We start from the raw sequence: 22183 nt of genomic DNA, 5'->3' as shown, positions 1-22183 counted from the left end.
AGAGAAGTAGGTGGAAGGAAATTTGTGGTAATAAAAGTGTATGCTCACAGAGTGCTGGAAATGGTAAAATAAATGGCTATGTGAAGAGATAAATGACTCTCCTGTATTAGATCTGTTATCGTGCTGCTAAATAAAGAAAATTCCAATTTCAGAACCAGCAAAGTTCTTGATATTATTACTGCTCCTCTCTATTGCAAATACTGAGGGATGACTTCGATTCCTACCAGCTGCCAGATTTGGTTTTCGATTCTCCATCTGGCACTGACAGTACAAACAAGCCTGCTCAGAGCTTCCCTTTAACTCTCAATGAAGAGGAATTACCATTGACTTTGCTAATATAGGGAATTAATGTCATTTTCCTATGCTGTGACTTGCATAGATGCAGCAATTTTACAGCAAATAGATACTGATGTTCATTTGAATGTAATGCATTTTTAAGTTTTGAGGCCTAATAAATGCTTAGTTTAACAATGAAAATGATGTTTAAAAAGAATATTAAGTAGAAAATGCAACTCAAAATAAAAATGATTTTGAGCACAATGCAGAATTCTCAAGAAGTTATTGAAAGCACATTGCAAAGAATACATTACTTTCAAGTACAGGGATTGTTGTGTTGATAAATGTAGCAGAGGTTTTACTGGATCAGAACTTTCAACATTTCTCTAAACCATTCACACAAATGCATGGTCCCTCGTAAACCCCTTATCTAGACAATGGTACGTACAATCAATATGGGACTGGAGGGTCAGAGTACATCAAACCCAGAAAGTGGTCTTGAACCAACAATATTTAAAAGCCATTAAAAGAGTGACAAATCAAGATCAGCAGACTAATCTGCAACATTAATGGGTAGCATAATGTTGTGGATACTGGAATGAGTAATCCAGGGATACAAATTTAGCTCGTTCTTCAATGGAAACTGGTGAATTGGAGTTCAATTAAAAAGAATTTACATTAAAATAAAATAAAATGCTCGTGTTACATAATGATGATCATGCCAACAACAGTACGAGTTAGCAAGTGCCCCTGTTCTAGATTCGATTTCAGTTTCCAGATATGGCTAAATTACCAGATTAGTAATCCAGAGACTAAGACTAATAATCCAAGGGCAGAATTCAAATCCCACCAAGGGAGCTGTGGAAATTAAATTTAGTTAATAATTTATGAAAAGAACACAATTAGTCTTAATGAGGATTGCTTCAAGAACAGCCAGGCAGTCATTAAAAGAAACATTTGGTCCACCAGTATTGTTCAGGGGAGGAAATCTGTCATCCTTGTTAGGTCCGGCCTATATGTGATAGCAGACCCACTCCATGTGGTTGACTCTTAAATACCTTCTCCTATCTCTAAGGAAGTCATTGAGACAAACAGGGAAAGAACAAGGTTATCACGGGAAGCGAGGTAAGAGATTGCTGTGCCTTTGGCAATGATCTTTGCGTCCACACTGGCCACAGGAGTAGTGCCAGACGATTGGAGGGTGGCAAATGTTGTTCCTTTGTTTAAGAAAGGGAGTAGGGATAACCCTGGGAATTACAGACCAGTGAGTCTTACTTCAGTGGTGGGCAAATTACTGGAGAAGATTCTTAGAGACAGGATTTATGGGCAGTTGGAGAAGCATAGGCTGATTAGGGACAGTCAGCGTGGCTTCGTGAGGGGCAGGTCGTGCCTTATGAGCCTGATTGAATTCTTTGAGGATGTGACAGAGCACATTGATGAAAGTAGAGCAGTGGATGTGGTGTACATGGATTTTAATAAGGTGTTTGATAAAGTTCCTCATGGAAGGCTCATTCAGAAAGGCATGGGATCCAGGCAAACTTGGCTGTGTGGATTCAGAATTAGCTCGCACATAGAAGACAGAGGGTGGTGGTAGATGGAGCGTATTCTGCCTGGAGGTCGGTGACCGGTGGTGTACCACAGGGAACTCTTCTGGGACCCCTGCTCTTTGTGATTTTTATAAATGACTTGGATGAGGATGTGGAAGTGTGGGTTAGTAAGTATGAAGATGACACGAAGGTTGGTGGTGTTGTGGATAGTGTGGAAGGTTGCTGAAGATCACAACAGGACATTGATAGGATACAGACGTGGACGGAGAAGTGGCAGATGGAGTTCAACCTGGAGAAGTGTAAAGTAATACAGTTTGGGAGATCAAATTTGAAGGCAGAATGCAAGGTTAATGTCAGGACTCTTCACAGTGTGAGGAACAGAGGGACCTTGGGGTCCACGCTCATAGATCCCTCAAGGCTGCCACGCAGGTTGATAGGGTTTTTGAGAAGGTGTATGGTGTGTTGGCCTTCATCAGTTGGGGTACTGAGTTCAAGAGCCGTGAGGTAATGTTGCAGCTCTATAGAACTCTGGTTAGACCACACTTGGAGTATTGTGTTCAGTTCTGGTCGCCTCATCAAAAGAAGGATGTGGAAGCTTTAGAGGGCGTGCAGAGGAGATTTACCAGGATGCTTCCTGGATTGGAGAGCATGTCTTATGAGGATAGGTTGAGTGAGCTAGGGCTTTTCTCTTTGGAGAGGAGGAGGATGAGAGGTGACTTGATGGAGGTGTACAAGATGATAAGAGGCATAGATCGAGTGAAAAGTCAGAGACTTTTTCCCAGGGTGACAATGGCTAACATGAGGGAACATAATTTTAAGATGAGTGGAGGAAGATATAAGGGGTATGTGAGGTTAAGTTTTTTTACACAGAGGGTGGTGGGTGCGTGGAACACTGCCGGCAGAGGTTGTGGGGGCAGATACATTAGGGACATTTAAGAGACTCTTAGATAGATACATGAATGATACAGAAGTGGGGGGCTATGTGGGAGGGAAGGGTTAGATAGATTTTAGAGCAGGATAAAATGTCAGCACAACATTGTGGGCCGAAGGGCCTGTAATGTGCTGTGATGTTCTATATTCTAAAACCAGACAGACCACCTGGAATCTTCCTAAACACTAAGTTTAGACACAACCAAGTTGCTCCCAGGTCAGTCAATCTTGCAAAATCCTTCTCACAAACACCTGGGGGCCAGTGGTTCAATTGAGAGAGCTGCTTGACATAGTTGTAGTCACACAAACATACTTTACGAGCAATGTGCCGAACACCTCCATTTTAATCTCAGGCTATGTCTTTGCCCGCCAGAAGGAAAGACCAACCAGAGGGGCCAGCACAGTCATATACAGGTATTAGCTCTTGGAATTCTGAACATTAACTCCAGGCCCTATGAAGTCACATGCCATAAAGTCAAACATGAGCAAGGAGGCCTCCTCCCCACAGCTAAAAGAGCTGCTGCCTTCAATCTTCACCTGTGATGCTGTCTTTATGGAATTTGTATGTTCCCTCAGTAACTGGTTGGGTTTCCTCTGGCTGCTCAAGTTTCCTACCACATCCCAGAGACATGCAGGTTGGTAGGTTGATTGGCCACTGTAAATTACACCTGGAGTGCAGGTAGGTGGTAGAATCTGGGGGGTGGAGGTGGTTGATGGGAACTTGAGGAGAAAATAATGGGATTAGTGTAGGATCAATATAACTGGGTGCTTGATAGTCAGTGCAGATACAACAGGTGGAAGGGCCTATTTTCATGTAGTATGACTGTGGTTGTCACCTACTACCTTCCTTGTAGGACAAATTAGTGTTCCTCCATATAGAACAACACTTGGAAGAGGCAATGACAATCACAATGGCATAGAATATACCCTGTGGGGGGAACTTGAATGTCCAACACAAGAGTTGATTAGGAGAACCACCAAGGACTGAGTCCTGAATTCCTTCAGAACATAGCTACCGGACAAGTCTGTGGCAGGTAGCAAGTGAACCAATGTGAGGATTAACCTGCTTCACTTTGTCCTCCCCAATATACCTGTGGCAGATGCACCTATCCACAAGAGCACAGGGAGAAGTGACAACAACACAATACTGGTGGAAACAAAGTCTTGTGTTCACACCATCCATTGTGTTGTGTGACACTATAATCGTGCTTAATAAGATTAATTCAGAGCTGATCTGTCAGCTCACACCTGTGCATCATGAGGTTCAATGGACCATCATCAGCAGCAGAAATGCACATCACCACAGTATGCAATCTCATGGTCAGGTATATCCTTCATTCTAGCATTACTATCAAGCCAGGGGATCGACTCTGCTTCAATGAGGAGTGCAGAAGGGCATGCTGGAAGCAGCACCAGGCATACTTAAAGATGTTGAGGTGCCATCCCAGAGAAACTGTGACACAGGACTACGCTCATGCAAAAAGAGAATGCAATTGATCAAGCTAAGTGATCTCATAATCAATGGATCATATTGGAAGTCTGATGACCTCCTACATCTACTTATTAAAGGTGGTGGACAATTAAACAGCTGCTGGAAGGGACACTCCAAAAACATCCCTATCCTCAACATTGGCACAATAGGAGGTCCCAATATCTGACTGCTGAAGACAAGGCTAAAGCATTCACAACCATGCTCAACTAGAAGTGTCAAATGGGCGATCTATCTTAACTTCTGCCTGAGATCCTCACCATCACCGAAATCAGTTTCCAGTCAATTTGATTCATTCTGTATGATATCAAGGAATGGTTAAGAACACTGGATCGAAGCAGAGGCTATAAGACCAGACAGCATCCCAGGTGTACTACTGAAGACCTGTGCTCCAGAACTAGCTACACTCTATCCAAGCTGCAAGGCTATGTAGAAAAAAATGCTCAGTTAAGTCCTGTTCACAAAAAGCAGGTCAAATCCAAATTAGCTAATTACCACCCAATCAACCTCTCAGCTATCAGCTAACTGATGGAAACTGTCATCTGATGGAAGCTTTCAAATGGTAATTTCTCAACAATAATGCACTCACTGATGCCCAGTTTGGATTTTGCCAGGATTACTTGGCCTCAAACTTTATCATAGCTCCCTGAGTCAAACATGGAGCAAAGAACTGAATCCAGAGGTGATGTGAGAGTGACTGCCCTTGACATCAAGATTGCAGTTGACCTCACGTAATGAAAATGGCTGTGGTTGTTGAACATCAATCACCCCAGCCTCAGGATATCACTGACAGAGTTCTTCAGGGCAGTGTCCCAGGCCCAGCCATCTTCATCTTATCATTAATTCATTATGATCACACTTCCATCACGAGGTCATAAATGGGGATGGTTGCTGATAATTGCATAAACAATTCCTCAGCAAATGAAGCAGTTCATGCCTGAATGCAGCAAGACCTAACAACATTTAAGCTTGAGCTGGTAAGTGGCTCATGGCATTTGAGCCAGAAAAGCGAGGCAATGAACATCTCCAACAAGATCAAGTCTAACCACCTACCCTTGCCATTCAATGGCATTACTATCATTAAGTCCCCTACCATCAATGTCCAGGGAGTCACCATTGACAAGAAACAGGACTAGCCACATAAATACCATGGCTACATGAGCAAGTCACAGGCTGGTTTCTTATGGCAAATTGCTCAGCTCCTGAAACCCCAAAACCTTTCGATCATCTACAGGGCACTAATCAGAAGTGTTGTAAGTGGTGACTCCATGAACATTGCTACCTCACACTCCCCTGGAGAAGTGCAGCTCCAACAAGTCTCAATAAACTTAACAGCAGCCAGGACATAGGAGCTCACCTAAGTGGCACCTCATCAACCTCCTTAAACATCCATTCCCTCCACCAGTGTCACACAGTGGCTGTAGTGTGGACCATCAACAGAATGCACTTTGATTGCTCATCTAGGCTCCTCAGACAATACCTCCCAAATCTGTATTCCCTACCTCCGAGAAGAACAGGCTGGAAAAAACATGGCAACACCATCACATGCAGGTTCCCTCAAAGGCACACATCACTCTTGCTTGGAAATGCACTAAATCCTGGAATTCCTAATGTGATATCATTGTGGAAGAAACTTTACCAGGAAACTGCAGTGGTTCAAGAAAGTGGTTCCCTACCACTTTCTCATGTGTAAATGGGAATGAGCAGTAAATATTGGCTTTGCCAGCAACACAAAAAATAAATGATTAAAGGAAAACAATGGCTGCAAGTGCTCGCTATACTACTACCTCCAAGTTTTCCTTCAAGTCACATAGATCCTGAATTGGACATTTAATGTCATGCCTTCATTACCATTGGGATAGAAGCCAGGCATATTCTGTCCTGCAGCAGTGTTGGAGTATCTCAATCATACAGACTGCAGGAGATCTGAAAGGCAGCTCACCTCCACATTTTCAAGGGCAGCCTGAAATGCAAAATAAATTCTGGCTCTGCTGGTGGGGTCAGTATCTCATAAACGAATAAGATTAACATACATCAAATGTTGAGTTTAATAAAAGATGAACAGAATCATTTTTCAATCAGCATACAACATATCTGTGTAGTTTAAAGCCTAGTACTCCATGGTGTAAAGAAAATAAACTTGAAAGGACATTGCAAAGATAAGTGCCGCAGAGAAAACTATTGCAGGTGAAGGCTGAAAAGTGACTGACTCAGGTGTTAATACAATATGAAAACAAGCAAATAATTGTTAACTAAATGATCATGATCACGGACAGGAATGATATTAATAAAGAATCAGCAAATAGGAATAACACACAAGTAATTGAAAGGATGGATTTTACACCCCAAATCTCTTCAATATGCAGGATTCTTCTCTTTTTCATTTCACTTTCTTATAATTCATAATTCTTCTTAATAAACTGTTTCCCCAAATATCTTCAGTAGCTTGCCTTCTCAGTTTGCATGGATAAAATAGTAATACAGCAGTTCCTAACATGATAACACAAAATAACATGACTTTTTTTTAAACAGCATCTTTTTCTTTATTTGTAGGACGGATGCATTTGCCCTGTTCAAGCTGAACAAGGGTGACAAAGCTCAGGGCAGTATCATTCATCACCTGAATGGCTACAATGTTTTCTGGACATTCTATACACTGGACAAAGTAAATAAATCATGTTTCAGTTATGGAAGTAGCCTAAATTTTGAGCATACACTCACTGAACTACGAAACCTCCTGTTCCATTAACACAAAGTTTTAAAGTTCTCATCCTTACATTTAACTTCTCTGATTACCTCTTGCCTTCCTGAGATCTGTTTTTTTTGACATCTGGACTTTGTGGAACCTAAATTCCTTTGCTCCCCAGTTATAGTTATATCTTCAGCTGCCAGGGCTATAATCCAGGAACTCCCTTCCCAAGTCTGTCTCACTCTCTGCCCCCTTTAAAATTGTTTTTTTTAAACTACATGGTTGTAGTTTTAAAACTACAAAGAGGTTGGTTTCTTGTATTGATATCTTCTTACATGGTATGGTGTCCATTCTTGTTTGCACACAGTCTCTGAAGTCACTTCAACTCTGTTTTATTTGTTGCATAAATGCAAGCTGTTGTTTTTCTTTTGTAGACTTTAGATATAGGGAGGGATTAGATAGGATGGGTTAGTTTTCACTGGAACAAAGGAGGCTGAGGGGCGGCCTGATAGAAGTATTATGAGAAGGGTAGATAGTCAAAATCTTGTTCCCATGGTAGGGGTATCAAAAACAACAAGGCATAGTTGTAAAGCAAGAGATAGTAATTTTAAAGGGGGTCTACTGAGGTAATATTTTTTACACAGAGAGTAGTTGATATCTGGCAGGGGAGGTGGTGGAATAGGATAATATATTTAAGAGGCTTTTAGACAGATACTTAAATAAGCAAGGCATAAAAAGATATGGTCCTAATGCAGATAAATGGAATTAATGAAGATGTGCAAAAAGTTAAGCATGGACGTAGTGAACCAAAGGACCTAGTTCTGTGTTGCATGTCTCTACGTCCCCATGTCTTTGACCATTCCCATTTAGCAGTTCCAAGTTTCTTGTCATTAAAATGCAAGAAGAAATCAGCTCCAATTGTACTTTGAGAAGCAGAAGGCTTGGGATTCAGGGAGAACAAAGAAGGGGTAGAAAAAAAATATCTTCATGAACCATAAGTTAAAATAATATCAGAAATTCGAGCAGGAGGCCATACTCTAGCCTGCTCTGCCATTCAGTAAGGTCATGGCTGATCTGATCTTGCCGCAAGCCCACATTCCTGCCGGTTTCCCACAACCATTGACCACTACAAATCAAAAATCCATATTGATCTTGAATACATTCATTGATTCAGTCTCCACGGATCTTTGAGGCAGTTTTTTTTTAAATTCCAAAAGATTTACTATCCTCTGAGAGAAGATATTCCTCACCTTTGTCTTAAATGGATGATCTCTTATTCTGAAACCATCCCCTCTGCTTCTTTATTACCTTATGAGGAAAAACTTCCCCTTGACATCTATCTAGTCAAGCTCCCTTGGAATGTTATATGTTTCAGTAAGATCACTGCTCTTTGTTCTAAACTTCAATGGAAAAGCCAAACCTATCCAATCTTGTTTTGTAAGACATCTTCATCCCAGCAATCAACCGAGTGAACCTACTCTGAACTGCGTCCTATCAAAGTATCTCCCTCCTTAAATGAAAAGATTAAAACTGTATTCAGTACTTCAGGTGTGGTCTCACCAATAGTTGTAGCAAGAATTACCCGCTTTTGTACTTCATCTGTCCCCTTGGATTCCTAATTCCAGCATGCTCCATGGCAGGTAACTGGATCACTCAGTTCAGCAGTAAGTTTCTCTCTATTTAAACAATCCTTTTTTTATATATTCTTCCTCCCAAAGTGGATAACATAGAACAGTACAGCACAAGAACAGTCCCTTCAGCCCATGATGTCTGTGCCGGGCACAACACCGAATTAACCTAATTCTCTTTCACCTGTACATGATCCATATCCCTCCATCCTCTGCAGATTCATGTGCCTATCTAAAAGCCTCTTAAACACCACTATCCTATCTGCTTCCACCGCCTCCCCTGGCAGGACGTTCCAGGCACCCACCACTCTGTGTAAAAAAAATTTGCACAACACATCCCCTTTAAACCTCGGAAATCTCCTTTAAACTTTCCCCTTCTCACCTTGAAGCTATGCCCTCTAGTATTTGACATTTCCACCCTTGGAAAAAGATTCTGTCTATTCTTTCTATGCCTCTCATAACTTTATAAACCTCTATCAGGTTTCCTCACAGCCTCTGATGCTCCAGAGAAAACAATCCAGGTTTTTCTAACCTCTCCTTATAGCTAATACCCTCTAATCCAGGCAGCATCCTGGTAAACCCCTTCTGAACCCTCTCCAGAGCCTCCACATCCTTCCTGTAATGGGCAACCAGAACTGCGCGCAATACCCCAAGTGCGGCCTAACCAAAGATTTATACAGCACTCCAGGTGTGAGGTGGATAACCTCACATTTTCCCACATTATAATCCATCTATCATTTTTCTGGCCGCTTGCTTAATCTATTTCCCTTAGCAGTCACTGTATGTCCTTCTCACAGCTTGCTTTCCTACCTATCTATGTATTGTCACAAAACTTGGCTGCCTGAATATACCCCGTCCCTTCATCTAATTCATTAATAATAGTAAATTGTTGAAATCCCAGCACTGATCCCTGTGGCACCACAAAACTGCATACACTAATCTTAAACATGCTCCATTTTTACCAACTATTGTTTTCTGTTCGTTAGTCAATCCTCTCACAAAGTCATTGAGTTAAACATGACAGAAACAGGTCTTTTGGCCCAACTCATCCATGTTGACCAAGGTGCCTTCCCGGGCTCGTCCCACTTGCCTGCATTTGGCCCAAGTTTAGAAGGCGTTTGGATAGGTTCATGGATAGGAAAGGATCATCCCTCTGATCCAAATGTCTTCTAAACTTTGTAATTGTACCTGCCTTCAAGAATCATCTGCAGGTCTCATAGTGGCTTCATCAGCTACCCAAAAAAATAGACTGGAGGCAAGCCAAACTTGACCCTAAGGGACTGCCAAAGAGATGTAACTGGTTTAGTTAAGTTTCTAGTCTGAGGATATTGATAGAGGGGAATTTGGTGACAATGATGGCAATGAGTGTCAAAGGGAAGTGGGTTGACTTTATCTTGCTGAAGGTGGTCATTGCCTAGCACCTGGGTGGCACAAATGCTTCTTGCCACACTTATTGATGACACTTTTTGAGTGTGTGTAAGGTCAATAAGGTGAATAGTCTCACTGCTTTTGTTTCTGTAACTGCAGAGTTGATTCCAAACATTCTCAGGTCAAGGATAGATAGCACTAGACAAGTTTCATGATTATGCAGTTATTGTCATCTTGCTGGTTCACATCCACAAAAGCAAGTCAGCCGTGTAACAAACCAATTGTATGTGAAATAGTGAGAAACGCGGAACAAAGCAAAGAATAACTGAAAATGGTGTTGGAAGGTCCATTGAAATTTGACTGGTTAAATCTTCAGAGTAAATATATAACCCCTGAAGACACAACTAGCATATCACAAAGATTGTAGAAACATGAACATAAAGGCAGAGCTGGAGGGAGAAAATTTGTCTTTGTTTTTTTATGATCCAGTTGAACAAACACTTACATAACAAGGGTGTTTTGAATAGTGAAATGGGAATATACTTTTTGACCTATTTAGTCTGGTCTACCACTCTGTTGCTCTTATAGTTGTATCATTTCAAATCCAATCTCACACCTTTTTGCCATAACAAACTCAAAGTTATATATTTGTCTCCATCATAAGTAATATTGAATTTCAATTGGACTCCCTGCAGCAGTGGTTTGGACACTCTCACAATTGCATGAAAAAGTTTTGATCTGTGGAATTTATATTTGAATCTCTTTGTTTAAGATCACAATTTAATCCTTCATTCTTAAGTCAGTGTTGAAAACTATATATCTGACACTGTTCCGTCCATTATAGAAATCTTAATGCTCCGATCCAATTGTGTGTTTACTTCTTTATTCCCCAACTCTCCAAACATTGCATTGTCTGAAACCAAGGAGAATAACACCAGTCAATCTTCAAATCTAGTTTAGTTGCACAGAAAAGCTTGTCCACATTGCTAATTTTAAGATCACTAGCCACATATCTCATGATGTCCCATTTCTAATATATGTCTTCCTCAATGCAAACAATTTCCTGATCATGCCTTGTGATTCCCTCCAATTCGACAAACTTCAAATTATAATTTCCTGTTGATAACCTCAAGACATGTCTAATGAAAATCTATTTACAAAACATATTCACTGCTCCTACAATTCTGTGGAAGATACCCTAACTTTACATAGACAAACTATTTTAATAGGAAAGCAATATGCTATAACCCCCATCGTGGTATTAGTCTCTCTTTGTGCATCTATGTTGGAATTCTACTTGCCCACATCAAAAAACATCATAGAACTTCTCACTGAGGCCCCCAAACCAATGCCAAATTAATGTATTTTCAACTGTAAACCCACCAGATACAGAATAAGTGCTATTCCATTCTCACAGGTTTCAAACAAGATTCATAATAAAGATTTTTCATTCATATTTCAATCCCCTTCACGACCTTAAGGTTGTCCAAAACTCTATATAGCAAATAAAAATAGTAGAAAATGGGAGAGTCAATTTTTACATTGGGAGGTCCCAGATACAGCAATGAGATTAGAGACCAGTTAACATATTTTAATGATGTTGCTTTTTTGACAAATATTGGCCAGGACAACACGGATAACTTGCTTCCTTTCTATTAAAATTCATTGTGACCTACTTACATCTATTTGAGAGGGCAGGTGTTCTTTATTCAACATCTCATCTGAAACAACAATGCCTTTAAGAGTGCATCATTCCTGAAGTACTTTTCTCTTCACTGTCCTGTAATAATTTACATTTTGTATGTTGTCTGAACCTACATGCCCATGATGCTGCTGCAGGCAGGTTTTTCATTGGACCTGTACCTCACCATACTTGTGCACATGACAATAAATTCGACTTGATTTGATACTTGGGACCATGCTGTAATGATAACTTGGATTTTGCCTGAATCATACATTTTGAATCAAGAGGCAAGTATCATACCACCTAATCATAGCTGATACTGTTAGAAAAATAGAAGCAGTTTATCCATTTAGTTGGGTCTCAATTTGAACTCAAGTTCAAAGATGAACAGACAATTTACTCCTCAACACATCATCCAGTCACCCTTCAGTTAATTATTCATTAGTATGAGTACAGTGTGATATTAAATGAGCTACTTAAAATCTTAAATGGCTTTGAATGAGGAAGGAAGGAAATGGCTCTGTAGGCACAAGAGTAAGTGATCAGAGGGCATAAGTTAATATCAATTAAAAAAAGATACAGAGGTGATATAAGGAAAAATAAATATTATTGATAAAGACAGTGGAAGCAGATTCATTATAAACTTTGAAAATTATATTGAAGTGAAAAAAAATTCAGGGTGCTGGAGAATGAGTGGAGTAGCAGGACTAATGTGACAGCTATTTCAAAGAATTAGCACAGGCATGAAGGGGATAATGCCTTCTTTTTGTGCAATATCATTCAATGGCCCGTGGCACATAACTATGATGTGACATGGCAGACTCCTGCTCACCAGCAGCTCCATGCAAAACCTCTAGCTAGCTGCACATCAATGAGCTTCAGATTTCCACACATACACAACGCAGCATGCAAAAAGAGCACACAATACAGGTTAGACCTTCTGTTCTGTCCCTGAGATCACCACTGAGGCCAGGGTGTTCCTGATCGACCTGACCGAGGGCCAAATACATTTGATTTCTGGCCCTTCAACTGGTGCCTCCATTGCAGTCTCATTCATTAGAATGGGGCAGCCAATTTCAATAAAAAGACAGGTTTCTTGCTTTTTTGTTAAAACTAAAAAAAATTCAGTTGGTTCCAAATGTGTCTGATCATTGGAGACATTTGGATGCAAAGACACACTGACAGTAAAAGCCATTAGTCAGACAGCTATTAGAGTTGTTATGGACAGGGCTTCTGTTTGTACTGCCTAAGGCCTGGTCATCACTTGTGGCCTCTCCACGTCACAGAATGTCTGCAGCAGCAACACATGCAATTGGCTGGGAGCCACGTGGCCACAGAAGATGAGTGTGGCTGAAAGTTTGGCTCAGGGCACTGTGAGGGATGGGCCAGCTCCAACTGAGAACCATGTACCAAGCAGCAGCTGGCATCATTACATTGCACCCATGAGACAAACTGCTGCAAAGATGGTATATTTCTGGGGGGCGGGGGGGGAGGGGTAGTCACCCACAGGTTAAGCATCACTAGGTAGAATGGAATGGGTGACTGCATCATGCTCTCGAACTGATATTCACCTCTGAATATTGGAAAAGGTGAAGGTTCTACTGGGACTAACTTCACTGTCCATTCACCCGTATGGGATGGGTGTAGAAAGCAGAGCTGCACTGTTAGTGGGGGACAGAGAGGTGTTTCTGTGGCCACACATGCGATTTTGCAATATTATGTTGCCTCATTGGTGCCAGGGTCAAGGATTTCACTGAGCAGCTACAGAATATTCTTGGAGATATTTGGGTTTTGTATTCAGCGGGAGGTCTAGAGTACATTGGTACTAGCGACAAGGGTAGAAAGAAGGGTGATGGTCTACAGAAAGATTACAGAAAGCTAGGGATGAGATTAAAAAGCAGGGCAACAAGTGTTGTGATTTCCAGATTATTACAAGGCCATCTACCTGTCAGTACAGAACAAGGGGAATTGTGGAACTTGATGCATGGCTAAAGAGTCAATGCAGGGGGAAGACCTAGAATTATGGAGTCTAGGTCTAGGGGGACGGGATCTGTATAAGCCAGGCTGCTTGCCTCTTCATGAGGCCAGGCCCAATACCTTGCTGGCTAGATCTGAAATTGAAGGCAAGTTATTGAAATAGTTGGCTGTAAAAGACAGAGCTGGAATAACAGTTAGTAGAAGTATGTGCCTCATGGTGTCTCACAAGGCGTAGCTACTTATTAATGACTTCATTTACACATCAGTAAGTATGATGCACAGCTTGGTGGCATGGTAAATAGCACAGACATAAATACAAAGAAACATTGATAAATTAAAAATGCATGCAAAACAGTGGCAGATTTTAATCTATGCAAGTGAGATCAACCACATTAGACCAAGAAATATTATCCAAATCATATTTAAATAGTGAAAAGCAAGGAACAGTGAGGATCGAAAGACACAGATTTCTAAAGTATCTTGGTCAGGTACAAAAAAATTAAAAGACTAAAGGAATATCAGCCCATATAACTGGTGAACTATGTTATAAACAAAGGAAATTATGTTAGAGCTTTACAAAGGCCTGGTTAAGACACACCTGGATATTGGGTACAGCTCTGAGCAAGGTACCTTCAAAAGAATAAACTGCACTTGATACAAGGACTGTGCAGATTCATCAGAATATTACCAGGACTACATAGATTGGACTATGAGAAGATATTACAAAAATTAGGCTTCTATTTCCTGAAATATAGATCTTGTGTGATTTGTTTGATTTCTTTTTAGGATTTTTTGAACAAAGAGAGACATTTTTTTTTCTGTTGGTGATATTAAAGACATGATTGTGAAGACAAGCCATTCAGGACAGATGTTAGGAAACACTCTATGGTTCATTTATGGCTAGTCACCATTGTTTCCAGTGAAAGTCATCAACCTGAAATATAAAATCTGTTTTTTCCTCCATAAATGCTACCTGACTTGCTGAATGTTTCCAGAGTTCTCTGTTTTTATTTTATTTTAGATTTCCAGCAGCTACAGTACTTGTTTAACACACCTTCACCTAAAGTTGGAAGAAGTGTGGAACTCTGTCTGACAAAAAGAGTAGACACCCGTTCAATTGATAATTTTAGATTTAGCTTTTGGTAGACTTGTGTTATTTAAGTGTTAGCTGCTGGATGGAGTTAAGACGCGGACCAGATATGATCTCATTAAATAGCAGAAGGGGCTGAATAGCTCTTGTTCCAGTGTTTCATTGAGCTCTTGTTCTTTCCCAAACAAAAGCATCCAATTATATTTTAAATGGTCTAGTGTTGGAATCTCTACTTTCCTATCTAGCAATTTATTTTTATAAACATATGTCATTCTTTGCATTATGTTTTAATAACTATTTAATGTATTCTTTGAACATTGCACTTTACAATATTTGATCATGCATTATTATTACATAATACCTTGTCTAACCAATTTAATATCTGATATACTTCATCAGTAACCTTCTCCCTCTCTAGTTTCTCTGTAGACAGTAAAGACTGCTTGGCCTTTCCTAGGGAAAGAAAAGTTTTTTTTTATCAGTGTTAGATGATGCTCAACAGATCTATTAACATGAAATTTTCTGATAAGGAACACTAGCTCTTCAAGTCAGTGAATTCTGCAATCTTATAAACTGACTCACTTAATATCTAGGCAGACCTTTCTGGAATGTGTTTACCAAAGAGTAAAATGATTAAATCATCTGTAGTTAAAGCAGAATCTTTTCAGTCAATGATGCAAAGCTATACTCCAGAGAAGAGTGAGCTAAACTCACACTTCTTTGAAGTAAGAATGCCTGTGCCTATGTTTGCAAGATAAAATAAATTGTCGCCCCGTTGTGTTTGTGCATTTAAGCATGCTAGACAACGTGATTTATCAACTCCAAAATTTAATGGGAAATTCTTTCATTCAGCATTTTAAAAAATACAGAAATGCCTTTTTTTTAATTACAATGTGCCCTAAATCCTTCTTTTCCAAGGAAATTTCAGCTCAGTGACACAGAACTGATAGTACAGTGCCAGTGGTTGAAAGGTTGCAATTGGGTTTCCCATGGAAGAATGGCAAATGAAATTTAGACTGACATATTGAGAGGGATTGACATTCTGATAAAACCTGTTACATTGCAGCCACTTCCCTTTGTCTCAAATAAAGAATTGTTGCCAAATAGCTACAGTATCCTCCTCTGTGGCTGACCACCATTGTTGAATGAATAGTTCCCTTTCTTGGACCTGGTCTGAATGCTGAGGAAGAAGGTTTTGTAAGAAATTGATGTAATCAGACAAAAGATAGCCAGTTCCTCTAGGAAAATAATATATTGTTGCATAACAATGAGAATGCTGTAGAGTGTAACAGATAATCCATGTTTTTAGAACTGTGGTCTTGGAGTTTAATGGAATGGAATATTGAGGCACTGGTGTTGTGAGGTAGCTGCAAGCCAGTTGGAATAACATATTGTTTCCTTACAGTATGTCAAACAAAGCAGTAACCAATCTGCAGGTTCAGAATATTTTTAAGATTAACGTCTCTTCAAACTTTTCATGTTTTCTAAACCTTTCTGTGATTTGATCTGGTTTTTGAATATTTTCAAAAATTAAACAATCTGCATTTCAATTTAATAGCTCAAATCTGATTATTGCCTATGGGCCTATTTTGCTTCAAGTAACCATTCACATCACTTAATTTGAAAAGCAAAATACTACAGATGTCAGAAATCTGAAATAAAAACAGAAAATGCTGGATATACTCAGCAGGTCAGACATCATCCAGGGACAGAGAAACACAGTTAATATTTTCAATCAATGACAATTCATCTAAATATGTAATTTTCAGCAAACTAACTGGAAATATAACAAATCTTTTTAATTTTAGAATTAAACCCTCATTTCTAACTAATTAGTCAAGTGAATGCTATGGTTTTCTCCAGATTACACTTTTAATATTGTACTACATATTATGTCTGTCAATTAAAACATTTTCACAAAAGTTTGAATCTCGATATTTTTAACCAAATACTCACACAGATATAATTTCTTGATAAAGTCTGAAAAGGTTTTTCAAAGTATATTCATCTAGTGTCCTCCATCTATAATGTAATCAGGTTAAATTGGCTAATTGCTCGAAGATACTGAGTAGATGATAAGAAACTGGATCCTCCATAAAGCCAATGAGCCTGTTTCACTGTTCAATAAGATCACACTGCAACAGAGCTTTACTGACTTATCTTCAAATCGTTTGGTACCCTTATTGAGTTCAGAGTACAAAAGTCACCACCTAGAAGAAAATGTGTCTTAAATTTCAGTGGATGTCCTCCTCACCGACCACTGTAACATCATGAAATCAATGGCAGAAAACCTGGAGGATTTGATGGGTAACTTGTTTGCTGCTACGGGCTTTCTTTTCATCATTAGCATGGCTTATGATTTGCAAAATACAGTTGGTGAGCAGTTTTTCAATTTTTGTCATATATAATGGTTAAATCATGCATTGATATAGTTCCCTTTTGTTACTATAAATGGAATAATCATTCATGATTCTGTGTAACTAGAAAAGGTCTGTAAATCTCTCTAGGGGATCACAGTCCAACACCATTCTTAGAGATGAGATTGACTTTCCTCCTGTGGATAATAGAGATGCTCTGATCAAGTAATGGCCTCTTTCTCCCTAGGATATCCAGGTAGATTGAGATTCTTAAATTATAAAGTGCTAATACACAGAAGAAATGTCTCGCATGGTTTACAATTCCTTTGGTGTAATCTGGTGAAATTTGTTTCACAAAACCTGTATCATTCCTCTTAGCCTCTGATAGAAAGTAATTGAGTAAGTTTACTGAGTTCCACTTGACTTAGTCCCTGGGAAAAGCTGGGATTAGTCACACACTTGAGGGTGCTCTTTCTGACTTCTGTACTATTTGTTCACTTTATCTCGATTTCTTTCATGAAATATTTACATAAGACTAAAAGCTCTCAAAAATGGTCGTAGTAATATCAGTTACAGTCTTCCTTGCAGTAGATGTAATCTACAATTGAATCCATATAACTTCCAAAATAATACATTGATAAAATAATTGCTTTTAACACTAAACTGCCTGGGAATTCATCACTGGTTGCATTTAATTGTAGTTCCAAATTTCAGTTCTAATTCAGAAAGAAGATAAAAACCACATCTTCTACTGAATAGCACAACAAACCAAATTTATCTTCTAGTCTAAAGACTTCAAACCACTCTTATAAAGGTGAATGGCCATAGAGGTGCAAGTATATTCTTCTGCAAGTTCCTGCATATTTCTGTCGCAGCTCACACCCCGGGGATCAGCCTGGCTATCCCCTCCAGTATTTGAATGTCCCTCTGCTTTCTAGGACAGCATTCAAAATGAACCACAGAATTTAATTGTTACCTCCTCTGATTTATATTGTACTGTTTGGCCATATAGATCAATATCCTATTGGTTCTGTTAATGCAAATTTGTGCAAGAAACATAGAGCCTGTATAAACTCCTATGTTTTAACCTTAGGCTATTTGAATAACATTCATGGAGTGTGAGTATTATGTATTTTAATCTTACATGTACTACTACACACTTGTTTTCAATAGTCCACTTCAAGCTTCATGCCAAACTGTTGAACACATAATGCATGCTGACTGCATAATGCAACATTCAGGATGTGCTGTATTGTGGGATGTGTCATTATTTTTGGATGAGACATTGAAGCAAGGTCCCATTTGTGCTCTTGGATGCAAAAGATCATATGGATCTATTCAGAGATGACTGGGTTAGCATGAGTAAAAGCAAGGGTTCGGCCACATTTGAAACAAACCAGCAGAACAGCAGAAAAGCCATAATTTTATCTCTACTTGGAAATGTATTGTTCAGAAAACAACTCTGATTGATTGCAATATTCTTCAGATTCATCCTATTTCTTTCTTTTGAAGGTATTAACATTTAAATATACCATAAATTACATCAACTGGGAACTAATTTCAAGGAATCTCAGAGCCCAGATGTATATGCTGCATTAAAATACTTGGTGAACCCTGAAGCTCCCTCAGCTAATAACTATATTTCTGTCAGTATTAATTTACTTCCTTGCATCCTCTGGTTCCCTGTCAGCTCCCCAATGAAGATACACAATTAAAAAACACATTTTTCAAATTGTCTTCCATTTAAAGTACTTCACTGCAGCCACATACCCCTCAAATAAATGGCTAGTTTTGCCTTGACTTTATTTTTGAAATCTATTTTCATATTATGTTTGAGGAGAAATTTTCCATTAACTAGGTTTCAGACAGAAAAATGTCAAGTTTACAAGCATCCAAAATAAGCCTCTGAGGAATCATGAAGAATTTTTGTTTAATGTTAATGCTCATATTTTCAAATTGTGAGCAGACCTGCTGCTATTACTTAACCATCTAAACCTGCACAAAACAGCAAGCTTTCTGATCCTTGGGCAAAGTATCCATGCATAATTCCACAGAACTCATCCAGCCCTGAAGGATAAGAGCTGTTACTTAGGAACAGCAAAGTCATATCAGTAAATATTACTAAGCTTTTGAGACACACCTTCTGTTACCCCAAAATTGTTGGCTGCTTACCTGGGTCAAGCTCTTTATTCCAGAGTGGTAGGGTACAGATTTTCACATAATGCCTTGACCCCCAACCCCACCCTGGCCTACCAGCTGATAAAGCTGTCAGTGCTATCTGGACCACTGAACTTTTGTTACTGTCTTTGACATCCACTTACATTCATTAGCACTTAGAACATGATAAGAATAACAACATAATAAAAACAATTAAAAGTACTGACAATAACTTACAGAATTACAAAATCCAAACTTGTCTTTCTTCTGTGTGAATGGACACTGCATTTGCACCAGATTTAAACTACCACCCACTCAGGGGTAATTTACAGTCACTAATTAGACCATCAACCAGCACACTTTGTGGATGTTGGAGGAAATCCTTGTTGTTAGTTTAAACATTCTTTGAATTGCCTCCAATACAAATATATTCGTCCATAGATAAGGAAATTAAAATGTACACAATACTTCAGGTGTGACTTCCCATTGCCCTGAGTCAGGGGTGAACTTGATTCTGACCCTGAGCTCATGACTGGATATACTTGACATATGGTCCCTTAGCTTTATACTAGCTATATCCGTCATATCTCACGTGGCCCCTTTCACTTGAATGGGGTTGCCAACCTGGATGGAAAATATTTGAAGAATAAAGAAAAAGGTAACACCATTTACCCTTTTCTTTAATAAATTAATTTGTCAGTTAACTAAATAAATGTTTCAAAATAAATGCTATAATGTTGCTTATCATTTAAATATGTTTTAATTGTTTTTAAATGACTTTGATCAGCAGAAATAATTCATGCCTTCGACAGCAGTGAGTTAAGACAAGGTTATAAGGCTGCATGGGGGTGGGGCTTCATTATGACATCTGAGGCCTAGTTTCCACGCAGTCCATTCTGCTTCAGAGAATACTCACGGCAACGAGGCCTCCAGTTCAACTGCATCCACAGGGCTAGAAGACTATGCAACTGTGTGGATCACATGACAGACAAGCAGGAAGACCAGGCCCTGATGAGCATGACCTAGGCCAATATTCACACCCTTATGTTTTGAGGTATTTATTTAGTTGCAGGATGCCAATGGAATTACTTTAAGGAGTACAAGACTGAGAAGTTGAAGTAACAACATTGGATACAATTATTGATTCTGAAAATTTCAGGAATCTTGGAATATCAATTGTGCACTATTTTCTTTTACAATGTCATGATCAGTAATTCATCTAAAGTGCTCCCTTAAGTTTTCACATGTAAAGTACTAAAACATCAACAACGCATTAGATAACAGGAAATTAAAATTAATGAGAATTCTTTTGAATTTTAAAGATATTTCACATTTCATCTTGATGTCAATATTTGCATTTTCCACAAAACTCATTTGAAGTTTCCATTTATCCTTACTTTTACCCATCACATACCTGCTGAGATCTCAATGCTGTTCATCTTTGTCTGATTGATGCTTATGTTAATGCTGACTTTTCCTTCACTGAGGTCAATTTCCACTGTTCCATAACCTGCGGCGAGTTTACTGAATAAGAGCAAACTGTTGGGATTCCAAGTCCGAAACATAAAGCTGACAGAAAACAAATCTTGGTTCATGCGTCCGGGCAGCTGCAAATAGCTGCTGCTATTGAAAAAGACAGGGATGGCATGAGATTCTACACAAGAGAAACTCAAATTACCCTGAAAGAAAAAAGTGGAGAGGAAACATTAGTGTCAAATATAGACCCAGGTTCTCTACACAAACAATCTTGGACAAATATACTGCAAATCCCGTCCCCCCATCCCTCCAATTTATATCTATTATTCATTGTTTTATCTGATGCAGCTCAATGGGTGGCAAACTTGCCTCTGGATGAAAGAGCCATGGATTCATCTCTCCTCAGAAACCTGTGCAAAATTCTAGCTTGTCATTCTACTAAAATACCAGGAGAGAGCTATACTGTTAGAAGTGAGATCAATAAGATGAGGTTTTTGTCAAAGCAAGAGATATTTCAAAGATAGTCTGGATGTCCTAATGAATATAGGTCAGACTTTGCTTGATGGAAATTGACTGCCATGTTTCTTACATTATGACAGTGGCTACATTCCAAAAGTTCTTGAAAAGCAAAAGAACTGCAGATGCTGAAATCTGAAAACAAAACAGAAAATGCTGTAAGTGCTAAGCATCAGTGGAGAGAGAAACAAAGTTAATACTTGAGATCAATGACCTTTCAATCGAATTTCTGAAAGATCCTGATAGAAGGTCATCAGCCTGAAATATTAACTCTGTTCATCTCCCCACAGATATTGCCTGACCTCCTCAGTATTTCCAGCAATTTTGTTTTCATTTCAGATGTTCTTCATTGGTTACCAAGTTCTTTGGGACACCTTGAGATCATGACAGGTGCTACAGAAGTTTTCATTGCTTGGGTTGCTCCACTTATCAAGGGAACAAGTAACAGCTCTGGGATATTTAGTTTAATAGTACTGACCCAAACTATAGTAATCAAATTATTGCTGATTCTGATCCGCTGGTTCAACACAAAATTGGCTCTTAAGTTTATGCAATGTTTAACAAAGAGCTGAGTGAAATAGTTGTATAAGAATGGTTATTTTACTGTTGTATTCAAGAGGATGAATGTAGTCAATAACTGTGATTGTGGGGGTGGAATAGTGGTTAGCTGCCTCAATAATATGGTGTTCCTGGTAGGGAAGTACATCTATCTTGTCATTTTTCTAGATAGACAAGCTAGACTATTTTCTTTATCTGTGCTAGCTCCCTTCAAATTAAGACTCCATTTTATTGCAGTACAAGGTCATTTTATTTTTTCTTTAAAGAGAGGAACACACTCTCACTATGCATTAATGATTTGCCATTTTGTTTTCCTTAAAGAAAGATTAGTGTTGACATGCTCAGTGATGTGGTTATCTCTGACGCCATCACCACTTGAACATCACCTTGACTTTAACTTTTTAGATATGCTTATAGCATCCCATGCATTACATTACATGG

The 22183-nt window shown here is 39.1% G+C and overlaps 1 protein-coding gene across 1 annotated transcript in view; it reads right to left on the bottom strand.

Moving 5' to 3' along the window:
* The window catches only part of cntnap2a (contactin associated protein 2a), a 1327865-nt gene that overhangs the window by 673612 nt on the left and 632070 nt on the right, over window positions 1–22183 (bottom strand). Inside the window, 1 exon segment of the mRNA XM_052015905.1 lies at window positions 20607–20871. Coding sequence (XP_051871865.1) covers window positions 20607–20871 — 265 coding nt within the window.

The sequence above is a fragment of the Pristis pectinata genome, chromosome 5, assembly GCF_009764475.1.
Source record: "Pristis pectinata isolate sPriPec2 chromosome 5, sPriPec2.1.pri, whole genome shotgun sequence".
Classification (NCBI taxonomy): domain Eukaryota; kingdom Metazoa; phylum Chordata; class Chondrichthyes; order Rhinopristiformes; family Pristidae; genus Pristis; species Pristis pectinata.
The sequence above is the reverse complement of the archived record's forward strand: the minus strand, read 5'-3'. Positions and strand labels throughout refer to the sequence as shown.